The 21,141-nt window shown below is 46.0% G+C and overlaps 3 protein-coding genes across 9 annotated transcripts in view; all 3 read left to right on the top strand.

Annotated features, from left to right (window-relative positions):
• Nucleotides 1-2,407, top strand: part of arhgef10 (Rho guanine nucleotide exchange factor (GEF) 10) — a 53,367-nt gene extending 50,960 nt beyond the window's left edge. For 3 of the 4 annotated variants that reach the window (XM_085143740.1, XM_085143741.1, XM_085143738.1), the window contains 2 exons: nt 1,107-1,601; nt 1,685-2,407. In XM_085143740.1, the coding sequence (XP_084999866.1) occupies nt 1,107-1,588 (482 nt within the window). In that variant the 3' untranslated portion in view covers nt 1,589-1,601; nt 1,685-2,407. Of the gene's footprint in view, nt 1-1,106; nt 1,609-1,684 lie in introns of all 4 variants that reach the window. The other variant, XM_085143739.1, reaches the window with a different exon arrangement.
• Nucleotides 2,408-4,361: 1,954 nt separating this feature from the next.
• On the top strand, nt 4,362-8,744 carry kbtbd11 (kelch repeat and BTB (POZ) domain containing 11). 4 transcript variants are annotated; one of them, XM_085143745.1, is made up of 2 exons: nt 4,362-4,798; nt 5,345-8,744. In XM_085143745.1, the coding sequence occupies exon 2, from the start codon at nt 5,417-5,419 to the stop codon at nt 7,322-7,324; it is 1,908 nt and encodes a 635-aa protein (XP_084999871.1). In that variant the 5' UTR covers nt 4,362-4,798; nt 5,345-5,416; the 3' UTR covers nt 7,325-8,744. The 4 variants fall into 4 exon arrangements, with proteins under 4 accessions (XP_084999871.1, XP_084999872.1, XP_084999869.1 ...); XM_085143746.1 differs by having other exon boundaries at nt 4,362-4,804; nt 5,347-8,744; XM_085143743.1 differs by having other exon boundaries at nt 4,363-4,794; nt 5,339-8,744.
• A 467-nt stretch (nt 8,745-9,211) lies between these two features.
• The window catches only part of LOC146495656 (AT-rich interactive domain-containing protein 1B-like), a 199,391-nt gene continuing 187,461 nt past the window's right edge, over nt 9,212-21,141 (top strand). Inside the window, exons 1-2 of the mRNA XM_085143727.1 lie at nt 9,212-12,288; nt 14,505-14,608. The gene's annotated coding sequence lies outside the window, so the exon portion shown is untranslated. The remainder of the gene's footprint in view (nt 12,289-14,504; nt 14,609-21,141) is intronic.

The following is a 21,141-nucleotide window of genomic DNA, read 5'->3' as shown; positions in this document are numbered from 1 at the left end:
TCAACCATTCAGGTCACTGAATTCAGGTGTTCCAGTCAATTCAATGGCACAGGTGTAAAATTCAGTCATGAAGTCTGTGAAGGTTCTCAGTCATCCAGGTCATCGTAGTCAAAGGAGCTTGCAAAGAAAAGCGTCTGGACTTCTTTAAGTTGCTTGAAGACGTTTCACCTTCATCCGAGAAGCTTCTTCAGTTCTAAGGTCAAATGGTGGAGAGTCCCAGATATAAACCTAGTGGGAGTTTCCCCCCACAGAGGGACAAAAGGACCCCCTGATGATCCTCTAATCGCCTGAGCCAAGGTGTGGAACTGGGTGTGGCTCCAGTCATAAACTTTCCTCACCATTAAATGTTCCACAGTCAGCTGTTAGTGGGATTATAACGGAGTGGAAGAGATTGGGAATGCTGCAGACCTCCGAAGTTCCTTCAGATTAGCTCAGGAACAGTGTTTCCATGGTGACCAAGACTTGCATCGGATGCAGTGGAGTCAAGCGTTGGATTCCAGAGCGGAGGAGACGTTTTTCTCTGGAGTGACGAATCACGCTTCTCCATCTGACAACCCAATGGTTGAGTCTGTGTTTGAGGGTTGCCAGGGCAACGGTACTCGTCTGACTGCACTGTGCCAAGTGTAAAGTTTGGTGGAGGGGGGGGGGGGGGTTGTTTTTCTAGGAGTGGGGCTCCGCCCCTTCGATCCAGTGAAAGGAACCCTCAATGCTCCAGCATACAAAGACACTTTGGACAACTGCATCCTCCCAACTCTGTGGGAGCAGTTTGGGGATGGCCCCTTCCTGTGCTGACGCGACTGCACCAGTGCACAAAACGAGGTCCATGAAGACATGGACGAGTTTGGTGTGGATGAATTTGTCTGGCCTGCACAGAGTCCTGATAGAACAACTTTCAGATGAATTAGACATTTTTAAAAATCCCATAAACACTCCCTAAACTTGTGGAAAGCCTTCATAGAAGAGTTGAAGCTGTTACAGCTACAAAGGTTGGTTTGACATCACATTTAGAACGGGGTGTCACTCAGGTTCATAGTGTACCTGCATCTATGATAAACATGTCCAGGTTCAAGTCTGACATTAACTTTGAATGTTCGTGCCGTTCTTAGGTCGGGGCATGGTGTCCTTACATGCTCACAGCGGACCGGTGAAGTTCCTCACCGCCGCCGCTGCAGTGTGCAACCAGCCGTCAGGCCCACTGCAGCCTGCAGAGTCAAAGGATGTGGAGAGCACCCAGCCTCCATCAGACTCAGCCCCGACCCCCTCGCAGGGACGAGGGGTGTGGCTGGGAGAGGCGGGCTGCACTGCCATGGCTCTCCAGGACTCCCTGTCCTCCTCGTCCTGTGGCTCGCTGGCTCCATCCCAGGGTTCGTTGGAGCACGGGCCTGAGGACGGGGCCCTTTATGATGTGCTCCACGACCCGGCCCATCACCAGAGAGGCCGCCGCTCAAGTAAGGTGGACGTCAGCTCGCTCTTGGTGGTCTCTGGAGGTCTGGGACACCGCAGGGTCAACAAGAAGACCAAGCAGTCTCGCCATGAGGACACCACCTCTACCATCATGATCTGGCAGATCCCCTTACTCAACATGTGACTCCAGCACCAAGGTGGGAGGTTAGCATTAGTGAGCAGCAGGTAATGTCTACATGAAGTATAGAAAACCTTACATGTACCTTTTTGTTTTCCTCAGGTGAATCTGCAGACATCAAGGTCGACTGTTAACACTTGACAGAATATTTGGGATCAATCAAAGCAACTAAGTGTCTTATTTAAACCGGAACGGGACAAAGATCCGAAAAACCAGGAGGAAATGACGGCTACCGACGGTCGAAGGTCGTAGTGAGGACGGACCTGTTGCTACCGAGTGTTGGACGTTGCTCTGTAACCTAGCTAACACATTTCAGTGTTTCAGGTCCAACATCTGGATCTGCAGTATTTAAATCAGTGTTGAAAGGAAATGAGGAGATAACAAGCGGCGAGGTATCTGCTGTCACGTGAACGTTTGTTGTGAGGTTAGAGCTGGGCTTTGGACAGTGGTTAGATCAGAGTTGGACTTTGTAAGTGTGACGGCTCAGGATTGTGTGTGTGTGTGTGTGTGTGTGATTTCCTCGTGTATCATCTCTGATGCTCAGACTATTATGTTAACAGAGAAAAGGGATTTTTAAAAAGGTGAACTCCAGATGAATAAATGAGTTTGTGAAGGCCTGATGAGGATCCCTGCTGGCCAGGTGTCTGTTTGTAAAGGGAGGAAGGACTTGCTGCCAACACGACAGATTTTCTTCTTTTTGTTTTTTACCCTAATTCACTTTTATTTTCTGGCATAACAATGTTTTAAGAAAATATATATAAAAGATTTATACTTTTCTCGTGCCTTTTATGTACTTATGTTTATTAACAAATCTATAAACATTGATTTATTGAGTAAACTTTTTTCCTTTGTTTGAAGTTTGGTGGAGATTTGTCACTTAAGGTTTACAGAGGAGCACACTAACACACAGGCGGTGGTGAAGACAAACAGTGTGCAAGACGACTGGGAGGCGATCAGAGGGCCGAAGGGTGTCGGCGTGCCTCTGTGCTCGACTCTAACCTCGCACTGCGCTGTGATTGTGTGCAGCCATCGGGACATGCCGGGACTAGCAATGTGCCTGAGGGGCGGCAGGAACTGAGCCTGATGCAGCTCTTCCGGGATTTCTCCTGCTGCAGAGCAGAGAGGGTCAAGGCACTTTCTCTCATAACACCCACGTCCACCGTTGCACAACCAGGTTTCACTATGAGCTCTAACAAAAATAGACATTTGGACGTGTTCCCACAATCCTCAGCTCCTGATTGCTAACACTGATCTGAGTTTCCTGTCTTATACTCTGCACCTACAGAATGTTGCATTAACCAGAAGTCAAACACAGATGATCTCACTGTAAGTAACCCAGTTATCAGGCTGTCTGACAGCTCTGCAACGGGAAGTCTTTTGTTTTCCGTCTGACCCTGAGGTTTCCATGGAGACGCTCATTTCATGTGCTCGTATCAGTCCTCGGCGAGGCTTTGTTCTGGAAATATCTGGCATTAAAGCTCCCAGCTGAATGCCCTCTAATCTCACAGGGTTGATATTTGTTTGATGCCCCCGCCGTGGCTCCTGTCTATTTTTATATCTGAAGGTCAGTTGTTAAGACACGCAGCCTCCGTGGAGGAGAGGTCACAGACCCACGCTGCTGCTGCTCTGTCAGGCTGTCCTCTTTTAAACAAAAACATGAAATATTATACGGTTTGACTAAAAAGTCCTTTATAGATGAGCAAAGATGGAAGATATTCAAAGAATACTGTGAAAGTGCAGCGCTTTAGTGACCAATATAAAAGCCTGTTCAGGAAGAAGTAAAAGCTTCTTTCTCCCTGTTAAAAGCTTGTAACTGAAACATCTTCAAACACACAGTTATCTCTGAGTCTTTGCCTCGCAGTGTGAAGCACCTTCAGATCAGTTGTAAACTGTTACATAAATGTAATGAGACTGACAGAGCTCTGTCGTGGCTCATTCACCTGCCTGTATAGATTCTGCCTCGTGCACGCTGCAGGCTTTGAGTGGGAACGTTCAATCGCTCAAATTCATCTTTCTGTTCAGGATTGCAAATGAATAACTGTAGTTTGGCCTCCTAGTCAAAAAATAATGTCATTTTTTCTGCAATAAATATAAAGCAATAAATATGTTCTAGCATTAAAAATCATTTTGATTAGAGAGCTTGTGCACACTGGTGGATTAGCCCAAACAGAAACATGACTTTGGTAATTACCAAATTACCAAATTACTGTTGATTTGGGGCAGATGTGCCATAAACAGTGTAATAAATCTGTTCTGTATCTCATGCAGCGAAAGCCTCTTGGATTTGTTTTCACATTTTTTGATGTTAGCGGTCACGTTGACAGGGTGGTGATTGCTTTAAATATATTTTCAGTGTTTTAGTTTTAAAGACGCTCAGCTGTGAGCTGCATCTGATGTGGACTGATGCTGCTTTGGCTACCCGGGATGAGCCCAGCCGTCCAGAACCATACGTCTAAGTGTGGTGACGTCACGGCTGACCCTCTGCAGGTTGTACCCACTGTGCAAAGTTTTCGCAGATCTCATTATTTCTGTATTATCACATATGATTTGTACTGAAGCGGTCTTTTTAGTATTGGGGGGGATCCTTATATGAGCTTACAGATGTTACATGCACATGGACTTATATCTGACCCCCGCGGTCCCCCCTCACACGGATCATGTGCAGGAATGCTGCGTCCAGCGCGCGCACAGCAGATGGAGGCACGCGCCGTTGAGTGTGGGGTTAACGCCGACCGATGAGGGCGTGGTCTGGGTCAATAATAACCACCTCGCTCCTGCCAGCTGTTCCACAAATGAATAAAGACAACAAAAATCAACATCCGGAGTGCTCGTGGAGGTGGGAGCCTATCACCGCGGTCCTCTGCTCCAGCTTGGACGCGCGCGTCGGCTCTCCGCACTTTCCACCGGAGGAAATTACACGTCCACGGCTGATCTGAAGGAGGTGTGACTTGAGATGACTGTTTGATCGTCCCCCTGCCTCGCCTCCGCCGCGGAGCTCCGGCACATTTTACAGGATGAGCGGATGAAACGGCAGCCCGGAGTGTCCGGAGGTAGAGAAGAAGGTGACCGTGAATCGGAATCGACCGTGAGGTGAACTCGTCCCGCGGAGCTCAGGCTCGCCGCTTCATCGGGACTGTCTTACGTAACTGAGCTTTGTGCAGGGACGAGCAGGGAAAGCGCTGGTGTCGAGCTGTTGATCACAGAAAACGAAGGTAGGTCGCAGTTTACCGCGAACGCGCAAAAATCCACGCTTTGGTTTCACATTGTGTTGCAATTACACGAAAACGCTTTAAATCCGACTCAGTTCTAATGAATGAGCAGCTGTGGCTCGTTCGAGCGACGTTATCCTTGAAGGAAACAAACGGGAGTTTTGGACACAATTCCAAAAATACCCGTTTTCCTTCCTATTAAACATTATTCCATCGGAGTGCCACCATATGCGCATGCGTTCTGCACGTGTACAGATTACCACATAGAGAGGACAGGCTGATTATTGCAGTGGGTCAGGCAGTTTGCAGAAGCTGCATGTCGGGATTACTTGTTTCTTTGTTGAGCTGCAGATGTTGGTCAAAGGCTGTGCGTGATGGCAAATCATTACTGGCAGCAAAAAGTCTTTTTCCTTCAAATGTTTTCAAGACATTAGAGAAAGGGCGCCCCTTAGAGCGCGAGGAGGTCTTTGCAGCTTCCAGACGGGTTCTTTTTGTTCTAGTCCACTGGATGTTGGTTAAATTCCCTCTTTGTTTTCTCCAACTGTAGGTGAAGAGAGAGGAATCCCCTCACAGCTTAGCATGATCAGTGAGGACGCCGTCTCCCATCACCAGTGAGTACATTGAGATGACTGAGGGCCACAGGCAGGGAGGAGGGGCTGTCACTGTGGAGGCTGACGCCATCCTCCACACGGCGAACTCGGACTTTATCACGCTTACTGACAAAAACAGGAATTTATGTCCAGGGTTCGTCCAGGGATTCCTGCAAGATGAGCCCGGCTTCAGCCCTCCTCCAGGGTTTGAAAAGGAATACCTGCTGGATGGAAGCCTGATGGAGAACAACCACACTGACAACCAGAAAGGTGGCAGCTCGTACATCTCGAGTGCTGATCGGTTTTACCTTTCAGGTGACAAGGAAATCCCAGAAGCCCCACCTCACACTGGCTCCAATCACATTGCTGGCATGCGGCAAAACTGTGCAGGTGGCGAAATCCCCAACGGCGCCCGAGCTAAAGTGTCCTACAGTGCAGATGCCTCCATACACCTGCCCAGCCAGGCCCAACGGGAAGCCGATCAGCCGGCTCTAAAATCAATCCTGGCGCACAGGGGCGGCAGCCAGGAAGCTGGAAGCACACAAAGTGAGCCCGACTTAGTCATCGAGGTAGGCGGGCAGACGATCAACGCTCACAGGTCCGTCCTAGCTGAGAAGAGTGACTACTTCAAAGCACGGCTGTCACGCAACATCCTGAAAGTGAAGGGTATCAGTTATAAGACTTTGTCCACGTTGATAGACTACGTTTACACTTCAAACATCAGTGTTAGCAAAGACAATGTAGTCGATGTCATCACGGGGGCTAAAATCCTGCAGATCCCCTGTGCCGTCCAGGCAGCTATGGACTCCATGTCTGAACAAATCACGGCGGAGAACTGCTACGAGATCCTCACCATCGCCAAGAAGCAGCGGCTGAGTGAACTGAAGGAGACCGCCTACGGATTCATGAGCGACAACTTCCTCCAGGTCCTCAAAGACCCCGCCGCGTACGGGCGTTTGACGGGATCCGAGAGGGATCTGATTCTGAAGAAGAGAATGGAGGGGAGGAAGACGCTGATGGTTGCAGAGATAAACGACGTGTTCGACCGAGTTGGGAGCCGGCCGCCGAGTCGCTGTGGCAGCCGGCCACAGAGCCCCTTGTCGGTGGGGTCTTTGGAGGAGAACCATATGATTTACCACTTTAACGAGACGGCAAATGACTGGAGACCTTTGACTGCCATGCCCGAGGACGTAAACACTAAAGGCTGTGGGATCTGCACCATGTATAACTACCTGTTTGTGGCCGGGGGAATAAAGGGCTACGGGGACAAAGGCAAGGTTTCAGACAAGGTCTTCTGTTACAACCCTATAACCAACCGCTGGGCCGAGGTCAGACCTCTGAACCAGGCGCGTGCCCAGCTGAAGCTCCTATCTATGGATGGCTATCTGTATGCCATTGGAGGGGAATGTTTGTTTACGGTGGAAAAGTACGACCCTCGAATGGACCGCTGGACGACAGTAGCCCCCTTGCCCAAGGGAGCCTTTGCAGTGGCCCACGAGGCGACCACCTGCAGTGGAGAAATTTACGTATCGGGCGGCTCTCTTTTCTACCGCCTCCTCAAGTACGACCCTAAGAGAGACGAGTGGCAGGAGTGCCCCTACAACAACAGCAGGAAGAAGTCCACCGACATGGTGGCGCTGAAAAGCTTCATCTACCGCTTTGACGTCAGCCGTGAGCAGGGCATCAACGTCTTCAAGTACAACACCATCGTGAAAATGTGGCACGACTGCATGTCGCAGAGGCTCGGGAGTCACCTGCCCTTCAGGTGTGCCGTCATCGGGAACTGCATCTACTGCGTGAACAAAAGCCAGACTCTCCAGTTTGTAGTGGAGGAGGAGAACGCCTACTTTGTCGAGGAGACGCTGAGGGCACCTCTGGAGGCGAAAGGCGTTCTTTTTCCGTTTGTTCTCACTTTGCCCGAAAAGCCTGAAAGAGTTGCGTAGCGTGTCTGTGCATGTGTGTGTGTGTGTGTGTGGGTGAGAGAGAGAATAACACAATAAATGTGTCATAGTAAGCCTGCAATAAGCAGAAGACCTTATGTACACTCTTCAATGTCAGCTTCCTATCTCAGTGTCTCATTGCCTGCTTGCAATCGAATGTGTGTATTTGCATGGCGCAGTAATGCATCTGCAGGGTCGAGCCTTAAAAACAACCTTTTTTTAATGTTGAACGAATGCAACGATATTAGTTTCTGCAGATAACGACACGATGAAAGTGATTCATTTGTGCGCTAATATTTTGTTTGGTGACTTTTTTGTAGTTTTAGATATTACTGTATTAACTAGCTGACCTGTGACTGGTAACATAAGCGAGTGTTTTATTGATGGAAGCTGGAAGCTGTTCTAGTGCGCTTTATGAACGACACACACAGGTCCTATGCAACGAGTGCTTCTGCTGTAATGCTGTTTGTAGGTATTGTGAGTGGAATCTGGAAGAAGTGCAGTTCTCTTCAAACACCAAGTCTTCGAAACCACCCCAATAAGGTCCCCGCCACACTAAAGCTGAAGCTTTATATTTATAAATCAGAAATCGAAGTCATTATGATCAAATATGTATAAATGAATTGTCTATTTTGCATATGGTGCATACTCTACATTTAGCCAAAGATAACTACCCCGTCAGGCTCTATTAAAACCAACACACTAACTTTTATTTTTTTGTTTTGTTTTTATTTTTTAAAGGTTTTCACTACTTTTGTCACTGCAGGAAAAACCTAAAGCAATAGCGTTTCTGCACAGGACGCAGGCCTGTGGTTTGCTGCTCACAGGCAGGTTCAGGAAAGTTTAAGGATGCAGGTTACTCCCCGTGCACAAAGACCCTCTGCTACAAGTTTGTATTCACATGCCAGCTGATTACTTTAATTCATGCTTAGCTTTCAGGTCAAAGGTCAGATCTGACACTACATTGCCTTCAGTCAGTCTAGTAAAAAAGAGATCCTGATGATTCTGCACCAACGCTAATAAGCCATGTTGTTCTTGCATCACGCTACTCTTCTTTTGGACATTTTACAGCATTCGTGGTTGCTTCAGTGACACAGTGGGCGTTTTGTACGGAAGCTAGTGCTGATATAATCCTAAAATCAAACTGCTTTTGATAATGTTTGTAGAAGTGTCTCTGAGCAATCAGTGCGACTCAGACAAAAATGGATGTGGTCTTGATATTTGGACGCTGGAATCTGTAGATTTTGTGAATTTATGTGGGGGGGGTTGGTAGTTTTGAATCTGCTGCTGTGATGGTCGGTGAATTAATGCAACGCAAGGCAACGGCTTCCTGTTCATGGCATTTGGAGCGGGCTAAGAAACGAGCTGTGGGATAATGTATATCAGAACGAAGTGCTTCAAATAAAATATTTTATGTCTGAAACTGATCTGGTGTTTTGAATGTGTTTCTGTGGTGATGGGGAAGGGCGCCAGCCTTCTGGTTAATCTGCCATGGAGCTACACTGCCATCTTGTGGACACTGCTGTAATAGCACTAAATCTATGACCTTTAGAGCAGTGGTGGGGAACAGTCCTGCAGGTTTTAGATAAAACCCTGGTCAACACAAATTGGATTAGTTCATTAGCAGGCCTCAGGAGAACTTGAGGATATGTTGAGGAGGTCATTTAACCATTTGAATCAGAGGTGTTGGATTAAGGACGCATCTAAAACCTGAAAGAGACCTGTGGAGGTCCCCACCCCGGCCTTACAGGAAACCCGTGTTATTATTTTAGGCTCATATAAACATCTAAATTTCCATCACCTTCAGATTCCATCATCATTCAGTTATTACTGAACAACCTACAAACTTAATTCTCAATATAACAGGAAGTGTTGAATATATTTATGACAATTTACCATCTTTTTATATTATTAAACATTATCAAGAGTTTTTCCATGTTAATATTGTTATTAAACAAAGTAACTGTTTGTATTCACGAGTATTAAAAAAACACTGATGCAGTGTGTGTATAATTTTAATGTCATATAAATAATCTGTGGTCAGGATCCAGTTTAAATTTTCTGACTTGTTTTTAAGAGTCTCCACAGTTTGGTGCTCCTTTACCTGACAACCCGACGATCCTACCCGAGCCTGAGGTCTGCGAACTGGCTGCTCTTTGATATTTGTAGATCCGGGCTTGAAAGCAGAGGTGATCGAACCTTTTCAGTGGTGGCTCCCAATCTTACCTGTTCACATCAGAGCTCTCCAGTCTTTCACTCACTTTAAAACACTCGCTGAGTGGACTGTCTTGGCTGTTATTATGCAAACGCAGTCTTTATACTTGTTTTATTTGAGTTTTATTGTTGATGTAGTGACCATTATGTATGTATAGTGTATATTTTGGTCAACATAGGTCATTTAAAATGTGCCACAGAAATAATTTTGACTGGACTCGACTTACAGGAAACATAGAATTTGCTTCTGTGGTTTGAGGGGCTTTGTCAAAGTTGATGAAATTATGAATCCATAAAAGTACCAGCAGATTGTGATCCACCATGCAGGTAACCCCTGGACAGCGTAGCAATGATCCCAAACACACTGCTGGTGCAGTAAAAACATTTCCGAACAGGAAAACACGGAATGGAAAAGCAGTGTACATCCAGAGAGGAGCTTGAGATTATCCTTCAACTATTCAAGATGACTGCTTAAAGAAATCTACCTAAGACGGTTCAGGCTGCGCTGAAGAATAAAGGTGGTCATAGAATATTTCAAACCTGTTAGAGATGCACAAACGTCATGCATGTTTTCCCATGTTTCAGTAAATCACTGCAGGTATTTCAGATTTGTCTACCAAAATGTGAAGAAATGAGGGTTGACTGAAGACTTCTCCACATCACTGAAGCTGAAACCATAAGAGCAATTAAAAAATACCCCCCCCCCCCCTACAACAGAAGGTATTGTACTTGGTGAGTTACTGTTGTCATTTAATGAAGTATCCTTTTACAACATTCACAGGTTTCCCAGTCACTGAATCTGTATTCTTTCTGATGACCACCAGGGGGCGCCTCCCCTGGTTCCAAGAAGACTTGTAGGAATCTAAAGATTTGTGGCTAAACGGGTCACGGCTCTCTCGCCAATGACTTTACTGGGTCAGTCGTTAGTTTCCTGTCTTACTGAATAAAACATGAAGTTAATTTTATAAATTCTGGTCAATAATTGAGTCATAAAGAAGGATTAACCAGTGCCTAGAGCTTTTGGTGTCAGATCTGTCCCTCCCTTCTTGTGTCACAGTCGGTGACATCTTGGTGGCTTCATCCATCTTTTATACTTTTGTCATCATTACAAAGTAACTACAAATGCATTTTTTAAGGACTGGAATCATTACTGAATAACTAAAGGAATCCAAGGGGGCCAACATGAAACCCTCGGTGAGCTGGTTCAGGCCCCCTGACCACATGTTTGACACCCCTGGGTAAACACGGCCTTTGCTAAACTGTAGTGACCACTGTAATCAGAATTGCAATAACAGGAAGAGGAAATGCGTCTACATGGTGGGAACAACCTGAATGAGCTGATGATAATTTACCAACCACTCGCAGCAGATGGCCCCGCCCCTCCCTGAGCCTGGTTCTGCTGGAGGTTTCTTCCTGTTAAAAGGGAGTTTTTCCTTCCCACTGTCACCAAAGTGCTTGCTCATAGGGGGTTATATGATTGTTGGGTTTTTCTCTGTATGTATTATTGTAGGGTCGACCTTACAGTATAAAGCACCATGAGGCGACTGTTCTTGTGATTTGGCGCTGTGTAAATAAAACTGAATTGAATACAACTTTTAACGCGTGAAATGAGGGGACATTTTATCATTCTACATAAAATGTTATGAAACAGATGAAATACAATACAGTACACATATACTGCATCAATAAACACAGCTTACAAGTTACAGTGTAGTGTGGTCCACTTAAAACTGCAAACAGCACCAGCATGTGGACATGTGCTGAGAAAAGCTCAAATCAAAGTCAAATTATCTGGTACATTTATAGATATACCAATGCATGTCTGGAGGTGTGTCTCCTGTACCCAGCCTGTCCCTGTAGATCAGGAGTGGGGACCTCCAGGCCTCGTGGACCGGTGTCCTGCAGGTTTTAGATCTCACCCTGGATCAGCACACCTGGCACAAATGATCAGTTCATTAGCAGGCCTCTGGAGAACTTCAAGACACGTTGAGGAGGTCATTTAGCAATTTAAATCAGCTGTGCTGGATCAAGGACACATCTAAAACCTGCAGGACACCAGCCTTCGAGGCCTGGAGTTCACCTGCTGTAGATGGTGGGCCTGGTTCCATTGGAAGTCTTATCCTGCTGAAATGGAGTTCTTCCTTGCCGATATCGCCAGTTGCTGCTCGTGTTTTTGTCGTGTCAGAGCAACCTGTAACGTTGTGTAAGAGCATGAACCAAAGGACGTCACTGCTGTGTTACTTCCACATGAATCAAAGCAGGTTCATCAGTAACATAAATGGGTCAAATACATGTTAAAAACGGGTTGTTTATATGCACAATCAACAAAACAACAATAATGTTTTGCATTCATTTATATAAATGAAATCCAGAGTTTGGGTGGGAGTAAATAAATATTTTATGCATTTAAATCGTATCTGTGGCGAAATATTGGTGATTGTTCTGTTTTTTTGGCATTTTAATAATTTCTTTCATAATGTTTTTCCATATTTTGCATGAAATTGGTTCACATTTCTCTTGAAATTCCCTCTGTCGGCACTGGAGGGCAGTGTGAGCCTGAAGAAAACCAAGCTTTTTCCTGCCGCGCCTGAGCTGCTGCTGGACTGTCACAGCTGCTTTACAAGCAGGTTGGGCTGCAGCCAGAACAAGTAGCCCCTCATGTGTAGTTCACTTCAAATTGGATTTACCAACAATGCATAACAAACCTACAATTAGATACTATCAGCTGGAAGGGAGCTGGAAGGCTCAAACAGGTTTGACACGACTACTTACTTATATAAGAAAATCCTGCATTACCTGTGGGCCTGCTCCACCTTTAGGGCGGAACCGTGTCAGAAATGTAATAATGTGGTTAGAGAACCGGCTGATGCGTCGTTTGGGCTGTTGGTTGCTAAAACCTCTAATACCAAATGACGTTTGGCTCATTTATTGTCTCATCTGAGTTAACTGCGCAACGAATAGATGTTAGTTTCAGGGCTCTAATAAAGCTGGTCTGAGAGGGAACTAGATGTTCTTCAGGGATCTGTTCCCAAGCTTTAGAAAACCTAGTTCATGACAGAGATTAAAAAAAATCAAAGAATAATTTATATAAATGTATAGCTTCATAGTTACACAATTAAAATCATCTGCAACTCAGCAAAAATGTAAGTTGTCACTTCAGTTTATTTTTTAAACGTATTTTTACATGTAGCATTACTTTGGAGATCATCCCTAGCTACTGGCTAATGTAGCTAGTAAACAGTGTTTGCTAGCTACTGGCTAATGTAGCTAGTAAACAGTGTTTGCTAGCTACTGGCTAATGTAGCTAGTAAACAGTGTTTGCTAGCTACTGGCTAATGTAGCTAGTAAACAGTGTTTGCTAGCTTCAGGGCTGTCATAGGCTGTATCCCAATTCAGGGTCTGCAGCCTCAACGATCCTCAAGGGCCACGTACTTAAAGACCGCTAAGGCCGGAAGTGCGAGGCTTGTGAAATGGGACGGTCTAGCCTCCGTTGCGCTGCCCAGGTTGCCTAGCAACCATGATACTAACAGCTAGAAACGTTTCATACAGCTTTGTTTGACAGAAATGAAGGAGAAAATCTTTTGTTCATTTGTTTGTTTGTTTCTACATGAGCTTTGATCATTCTCTGATTAAGCTCAGCTATTGAACGGCGTATATTTTAAAGTAAAGGCTTTAAAACCAAGTTAGTACAAACGTCACTAATGTCACATAACTTTGCCGACATGTGGCCAACAGGAATGTTTTAATGTTCTTCATTATTAAACATTTGCACATAAATAAGTGACATAATATTCAGTACTTACTTAAAGTTTACTCTTCGGGTGCCCCTCATCTGCCGTTTTTTTTTCCGGCAAAATTATCCACACCCACCGCCGCGCTATGCATTCTGGGATATGTTGGGCCACGAAGTCTACACCGCCACATCCTTAAAATTCAGGGAAATGAAGGACGCATTTGAGGGCCACATTTTGAGCAGCCTTCGAATTGGGACAGCCTTCGTCGCGTCGATGTGACGTAATCGGCCTTAAAATGCGGCCTTTAAGGCTGCAGACCCTGAATTGGGATACAGCCATAGACTGATTACTTAAAGGTTAACATTAACTTTGCTGTAACAGCTTGTAATCGGTCAAAATGCTAGTTACACTTCATTAGGACGGATGGACTGATGGATGGATGAATGGACGGACGTACAGACGATGGATGGACAGATGGACAGACAGATGATGGATGGATGGACGGACGGACGGACAATGAATGGATGGATGGATGGACTGACAGACAGACAGACGGTGGGTGGACAGATGGATGGACGGATGGACTGATGGATGGATGGATGAATGGACAGATGGACAGACAGATGATGAATGGATGGATGGATGGATGGATGGATGAATGGATGAATGGATGGACGGACAGACGATGGATGGATGGATGGATGGATGGATGGATGAATGGATGGACGGACAGACGATGGATGGATGGATGGATGGATGGACGGACAGACGATGGATGGATGGATGGATGGACGGACAGACGATGGATGGATGGATGGATGAATGGACGGACAGACAGATGGATGGATGGACAGATGGATGGATGAATGGACAGACGGACAGACGATGGATGGACAGATGGACAGACAGATGATGGATGGACGGACGGAATGACGGATGGATGGACTCTGTCAGCTCCTCTTTCCTCTGCCTTTTTGTGTTTTTTGTTTTGTTTGTTTTTTCAGCCAAATAAAGTTTTTATTCTCTGTGCAGCTTTTTAGCAAATATTAAAAAGGTGGTATCATCTTTGGCAATGGTGTGGTTGGTACGGTTGCTATGGGATGTCCTGTCAATAATTTTTGCCCATAACTTTTAACTGCAGCACTAAAAATCAGAGACCCTTAAATTACTATTATGTCACACCTTTTTAGCATCTTCCTCTCTGCTTTTAAAACACTGTCTCTTTTATCTTGCAGTAATTCCCCACAGCACACATAAAGGTGGAACCATAATGATCGGGTCTCCTAAATTTCTGAAGCTTCTGGAGCTCGAAGTGTGAGACAGGCGCTCACTTGATGAGGTGAGTGAATTCATTTGGCGAGCCGCAGCACGGTTCTGGAAACCCGGTGCGGAGGTAAGCAGCTCGCCCCGCGCCGCAGATGCCTTTAGTTTTCTTATGGAATACTAATTACGTTTGCATAATTGGTTTTAGTCATTTAAATGGGGGAGCTTGTTAAATCTTTTCCCCCTGTTTTCACCTACAGCTAAATTTAGCTAACAAGGTCTGTGTGAATCTGAACTGCTTTGTTCAAAAAACGAGGCATTAGTGGTTTAGACTTCAGAGTGCACTGTCAATTGATCGCACATCTTGAAAGAAAGGAGATAAAATTTTAAATGACTTACAACTGCTTATGTGATAAGCTGCAGGAATGTTTTGTGCTTCGCTGATGAATAGCTTTGAGCAGCCTCTTTCTCTGTAATGGCAGCGAGATGTAAAAAATGTGACATTTTGTTTTTAATTTCCAGTTGATTATCTGTGATTATGTGCTAAAACAGCAAACTCGCACCCCTTTAGAGAGACAGAGTGAAAACGTAAAAGGCTGGAAATTGGAATCTCCAGAGAAAAGTATGGCCTGAGGAGAAGCATCATGTAATGTGCTTTTCCGTATCCACCCCACACTCTCTCATTTTTGCCATTTGAATATACACAGAATTATTTACACCTTCAAGGCAACTCGACTGAACTGCACATCAGTCAATTAGTAAATCAGAAATTTTCTGTGATTCCAGTTTAGTGTGGAGTCCATGGCTCCCTCCGGTCTGCCCCCCCTCCTCTTTTTAGTCTCCCATCTTGACAGTGACAAATTACTCCTCTGCTTGGCGAGATTGAAAATTAAAAGCATTTAAAGCTGCTCATGCATTTATGCTAATGAGAAATTCAGATATGATTTGCATGCGAAAGAGGCTAGTCGGAGGACTCATCGTTGCCCCAGCCACCTCCATCCCCTGGATTTCTTTAGGCTCTTCATTATTTTTTCCTTTATGTGTGAGCAAAGAGGGAAGTGCGGTGTGTAAACAGTCTGCATGACTGCATTACATACAGGAAATTGCATTGTTACCTAAGAGCCTGAAGTCTTTGTACAGTATTTATGCAGGAGCCTACTATTGCAGCTCCCCCCGTCCTCCTTCCCAGAGCCACTCAGGCAAATTGGGTCATTGTGTCTGGCACTGTCACATCACGCTGCAGGAGGAAACACACCGAACGTAATGACACTCTGCTCACGCTGCCTCCTGTCAGCGCTCGCATACAGACTCCTAGCCGCTTACCGGTCTAGCTTTAGCAAGGCAAAGTTTAAAAAACGAACATAATTCTGTGGGCATAAGCTCCTGAAGTCTAATATTAAAATGTTTGTTCAGATGAAAAAGGCTTTGTTTGGTGATAAACACGTGCAGAACACTTTGGATCCGGGAGGATTAAGACTGTGCCGATTTGTTTTCCCAGTAAGCTCCATCCATGTCTTCCTCTCCAAATATCAAAGCGTGTGCTTCTTTGAATTTGTTTGTTGCACACTTGCTAAACGATTGTAACCTTGGAAACAAGATGCATTAATGAAGGTGGAAAATGAAATGGGGCTTTAATTTGTTTCAGTGTTCATAGCTAGGTGAAATGGATTAGCTTTGATTGAGGTGTGAGATGAAGAAGCAAAGCGCTGACATGACACTCGTATTTGTCATCATGTCATTTCAAGGAGGATGCTGCAGCAATTATGAATATGGGTACACAGCAATTAAAAGCGCTACTATTCATTAATAATTTTTATATTAATTTTTCAGTGGCCGCCGAAATGATTGCCACTGCGCACAAGCTTTCCAATTATGCCGCTTAATTAGAAATGTCAATATTAAGAAATAATTAAACTTGGGAATACATTAAGGTTGTCAGAAATACTTAAAAAGTTATGACCGTCACTCAGACGATGTTTTCTCTAATATATTTTGCAATGATTTGTAAATTAAAGATGAGACTTTGATCAATGTGTACGACAAACTGGATACTGGTTACTTAGTTACAGGATCGCTCCATCTTTGGTTCGTTTTTTTCTTCAGAGACGACGCTCTCAGAAATGGCGTCTTATTGCGGTAAAGGAGCCTGTCCTTCTTGGAGCTGCTCGCTTCTGCAGCCTCGCAGACTTCAGCAGTAGACGTGAATGTGGACGTCTGTCTTTGAATGCTAAAAATTGAGATAAAAGTCAGACACTCAGTGGGGGGTGGGGGGACAGTCAGTGGGGGGTTTAAAGTCCAAATTAGGCCTGTGTTTACTTCATACACTGCCCAGTTTGAGTTCAAGTAGGCTTAATTTTGGTGAGGCGGGGGGGGGGGGGGGGGGGGGGGGGGGGGGGGGGGGGGGGGGGGGGGGGGGGATATACGTATATAAGGAATTTGATGATTTAATCAGAATCTAAAACACTTGAAAATCAGTTGAAAGTTGAGCAGACTAATGATTTTAATTGTGGGATGAACGCCTGCTCTGTAACAGAGTGGTGCTCGGCATAATATGGTTTATTCTACTTGGTGTTAAAGGTAAAGACCAATGGCGCCAAATCACAACAACAGTCGCCTGAAGGCGCTTTATATTGTAAGGTCGACACTACAATAATACATACAGAGAAAAACCCAACAATCATATGACCCCTATGAGCAGCACTTTGGCGACAGTGGGAAGGAAAAACTCCCTTTTAACAGGAAGAAACCTCCGGCAGAACCAGGCTCAGGGAGGGGCGGGGCCATCTGCTGTGATTGGTTGGGGTGAGAGAAGGAAGACAGGATAAAGACATGCTGTGGAAGAGAGACAGAGGTTAATAACAGATATGATTCAATACAGAGAGGTCTGTTAATACAGAGTGAGTGAGAAAGGTGACTGGAAAGGAAAAACTCAATGCATCATGGGAATCCCCCGGCAGCCTACGTCTATTGCAGCATAACTAAGGGAGGATTCAGGGTCAGCTGGTCCAGCCCTAACTATATGCTTTAGCAAAAAGGAAAGTTTGAAGCCTAATCTTAAAAGTAGAGATAGTGTCTGTCTCCTGAATCCAAACTGGAAGCAACAGCACTTTTAATTAGAGAATAAAAAAATGAATTTTTCAATAAAGTGCATGTTTGACAGTCCAGGCTCTAAACTAAGCGTGTGAATGTAGTGCGGTTATAGACAAGGGGGGTTAGCACTGTCGCCTTTCTGCGTGGCGTTTGCATGTCCTCCGAGAGTCTGCGTGGTTCCCTCCCACAGTCCAAAGACTCTTTAGGTTAATTAGTGACTCTGGAGTCTGTCCAGGGTGTCCTAGGCTCCACCCCTCCGCCCACGTGACCCTTACTTGGATAAACTGTTGATGGATGATTCTAAACATCTAGTACCTGAGTTCTAAAGTACGTCTAAGCGGCGTTGCTCTGACAGCCGAGCACACGTGGAGCTGCTCGGTTTGTCTCTCAGCATTAAAAGAAGGAAGCCTTGACTTGCTTGTTTTTATCACGAGAGACAAAGTGGTGTTGAACTGCCTTTGATCATCGGAATAAATTTTCATTCTAATATAGATCTCACAGGTAGCTGCATATTGATACTAGTAGGCTTAAGGCGGCTAATAATCAAGTAGAGCCATCACCTGTTGACTGTGGCGGAAGCTCGCTGAAAGAAAGACTTGAAAGCATTTGTACCTCAAAGCCACGCCAGCCTCTAATGATAGGATCGGTCTTGGCACAGCACGTTGGCCACGTTTCCCTCAAAGCCTTGTGTGACAGCTCTTTAATTGGACTTCTCCATTCTCTCTGTGCTTTAACGTGTTACTATTGCTGGGTTATTGTGCCATAATTACACCACATTTCTTTAGAGCGTAATAAAGGCAAGCGAGACAAAGTTGAGCTGAAAGAGCTCCATACATATGAATGTTCATCTGGACCTTCATATCCCTGTCTGAGAGTCATTCCTTCCTGTAATCAAGTGCTGACTGAGTGCTCGTGCATGTAAGAGACTGAGCGAGTCAGACTGGTGTCACAGTGAAAGCAATGCTTTTGCCTCCGTCGGGGGATAATTACTAAAACCGTGTCCAATTACCTTTGTGTGTTGTTTGCAGCTCTAAGTGAGCAGAAAAAGGATTTTGCAGAGGTTCTGGGAAAATAATGCTGTCATCACTCTACATAATATCTGTGTGATCCACAAGAGGCTGCACATCTGTCCTCGATGGCGCTGACGTCTCCGTGTTGCTGTTGTTTCCCCTGCTGAATACGGAGAGTAAAAAGACCCTTGTGAACCAAAGCCTATATATGAGAAACAGAGTGAGTGTGCGTGCTGTAGCCCGCGGCTGCAGATTAGCCATGAGAGCCAAAGGATCGCCCCGCTCGCTGACAAATGAGAAAAGCCACAGTGGCTCTGGCCAAAGTGACAGGCCAAATGGAAGCAATTCCTCCCGAGGCAGGGGAGAGCAGCTGTGACCAGGGCCTGCTTCTAGACGGGACCCGTCTATGACTGTGCGTCTGCTATAAACACTCAACCTACGAGACAATTGGCATTTTTCTCCTGGCGGTTCCCGCGAAGCGGTACGTGTCGCTGACCCGCGGGAAACCCCATCAGTGGCAGTCGACCTTCACCTGAGGGACTGCGCCGCCTGTTTGTTCTCACCCCGCTCGTCTCTGACCCCCGACTACCAAATGTGTTTGCGAGCATATTACATCGCATATTAATATCTGCCAAGTCGACGGGCCTTCGACAAACACGGTCGCGGGATCGTCCCCTTTGAAGAGGAGCGCCAGGACGCGTCAACTCGGCCTGACTTCAGAGCCTCGTGGACGTGTGAGTAATTAACACCGAGCCCTGACGGATTAAACGCCGCCCCTGCTGAGATCGACTGCCTGCCGCCTTTGGCGCAGTGACGTGCTAGACGCGAGATGCTTTCGGGACACGGATGGCAGAGAGGTGTCACGGAGAGTGACACGTGCAGCAGGCCCGGGAAGAACCGTGGATGGAGTCTAGCAGTCCCAGAACGTTTAGACAAACAAAACCAGCAGATGTGGAAGGAACAGGCCAAAAAAGAGAGTCGGGATTAGACGATAGCTCAGGGTTGGTGGCTATTCCCAGCACCGTGCTGCTTCCTGCCTCTGGTTCACTCGGGCTGTCTGCCAACAGATATATCCAAACCTCGCCTTCAAATCTCCTCCCTCGCTCCCCCCTCTCACCCAGGGCCAAGTGGATCAGGCTTCAGCCGTCATAATTACTCCGTACCAGAAGAATCAATTACGCCTAAGCACCATTGTTTCCAGAATAGAGCTAAACATTAAAGTTTAACAATCCCAAATTATTAAAAAGTCATGCTCTCAGGGACACATACAGAATATTTACTGTTAACAAATAACTTTATAACTCGGCTCCGAATTATTAATTCATGGCTCGCACTGGCTCAGCAAAACAGTCGTCTGGTGGCTAATTTCTCTGCCTTCACACATTGTTAAAAATGCAGCACTTCTTGACTTTTCTATACGAGCGCTTCTGTCAGAGCGTTCGTGAGAAAATCCAAGCCTCAGATTTGTCTGCTGCATGCTGATTGGACCCTTGCAGTTTAACTGATGTTTTGTTTATAGCTGGGGAAGTAGATGCACTTCCTTCTGCACGTTATGCTGATGCGGCCTCTGTCGGTACGTCGTCCTCGTTCGACTCGCGTCTGAGCTAATGAGGCGGATCCGATCGGAGCGCCCATCAATCGGGCAATCATCATTTCCTCAGGCTGAATCTCACCTTTTGGACTTATTTACTTATCAGTGTTTCGTCAGGCGTCTGTGACGTCGGTGTGAAGCAGGAGCATGTTCTCTTAGGCGGCGGCGCAGACGTCTCTCCGTGTACCGCCGTTACAGGAGCCGTGGATGGAATTAAATGGAGCGGGGGAAGAGCGAGAATAAGCAAAAGCCAGGCTGCTCTTTTAGCCCCTTTCAGCTGAGTGAATCAAAAACAATGGCAGAGCCTGAAATGGTTCCCAGCTTCAGGAAAAACTCCCCGGGGTCTGTAAATTGGCTCTCAGAAGAGGGGGAAAAACAATTGCCCTTTACCTCTGAGGTTGCATGTCATCTCTCTGAAACTCACTCCTGGGCAGATTAAGGTCAAGTAGACCCCACTTTCCCACCCGCCTCCCCCCCTTCTCTGAAGAGAGCAGACAGAGGGCAAATAAAATGATGACAAGGAGGGATTGAGAGCGAGGGAGTGAGGGGAGAAAGTGGGATTTTGAAGGTCTTTGAGGTTTTACACCCATCCCTGGTGGTTTCGCTCTCTCGCTCCAAGAACTGTGCTGATAATGGCTTCTTGTCAAGGAGGATGAGCCCACCTGCTCTTTGTAAGTCTGTCCTACTGGTTCAAGCTCGTAGCCTCCACATAAATATGAAAAGGAAGGCAGGCGGGAGGTTAGCAGCGACCCTACGCCGTGCTTCTCCGTGACCCTTTAGTGTAGCTGCAAAGGGTACAATGTGAATAAAAGGACAGCAGAGGACTAGATTTTCAAAGAGAGTCTGCCTGGGCAGTAACGTCCCATTAAGCCTCAGTCAGGTCAACCAGGCCGAGTCCACCTGTTTGGAGACGGCGCT

This window comes from Neolamprologus multifasciatus, chromosome 19 (assembly GCF_963576455.1).
Source record: "Neolamprologus multifasciatus chromosome 19, fNeoMul1.2, whole genome shotgun sequence".
Lineage (NCBI taxonomy): Eukaryota > Metazoa > Chordata > Actinopteri > Cichliformes > Cichlidae > Neolamprologus > Neolamprologus multifasciatus.
Note: the sequence above shows the minus strand (reverse complement) of the source record. Positions and strands in the feature narration are given on the sequence as shown.

What these genes read in the sequence shown, in the direction of transcription:
- kbtbd11 (XM_085143745.1), top strand. Translation starts at nt 5,417, where the DNA reads ATGACTGAGGGCCACAGGCAGGGAGGAGGGGCTGTCACTGTGGAGGCT.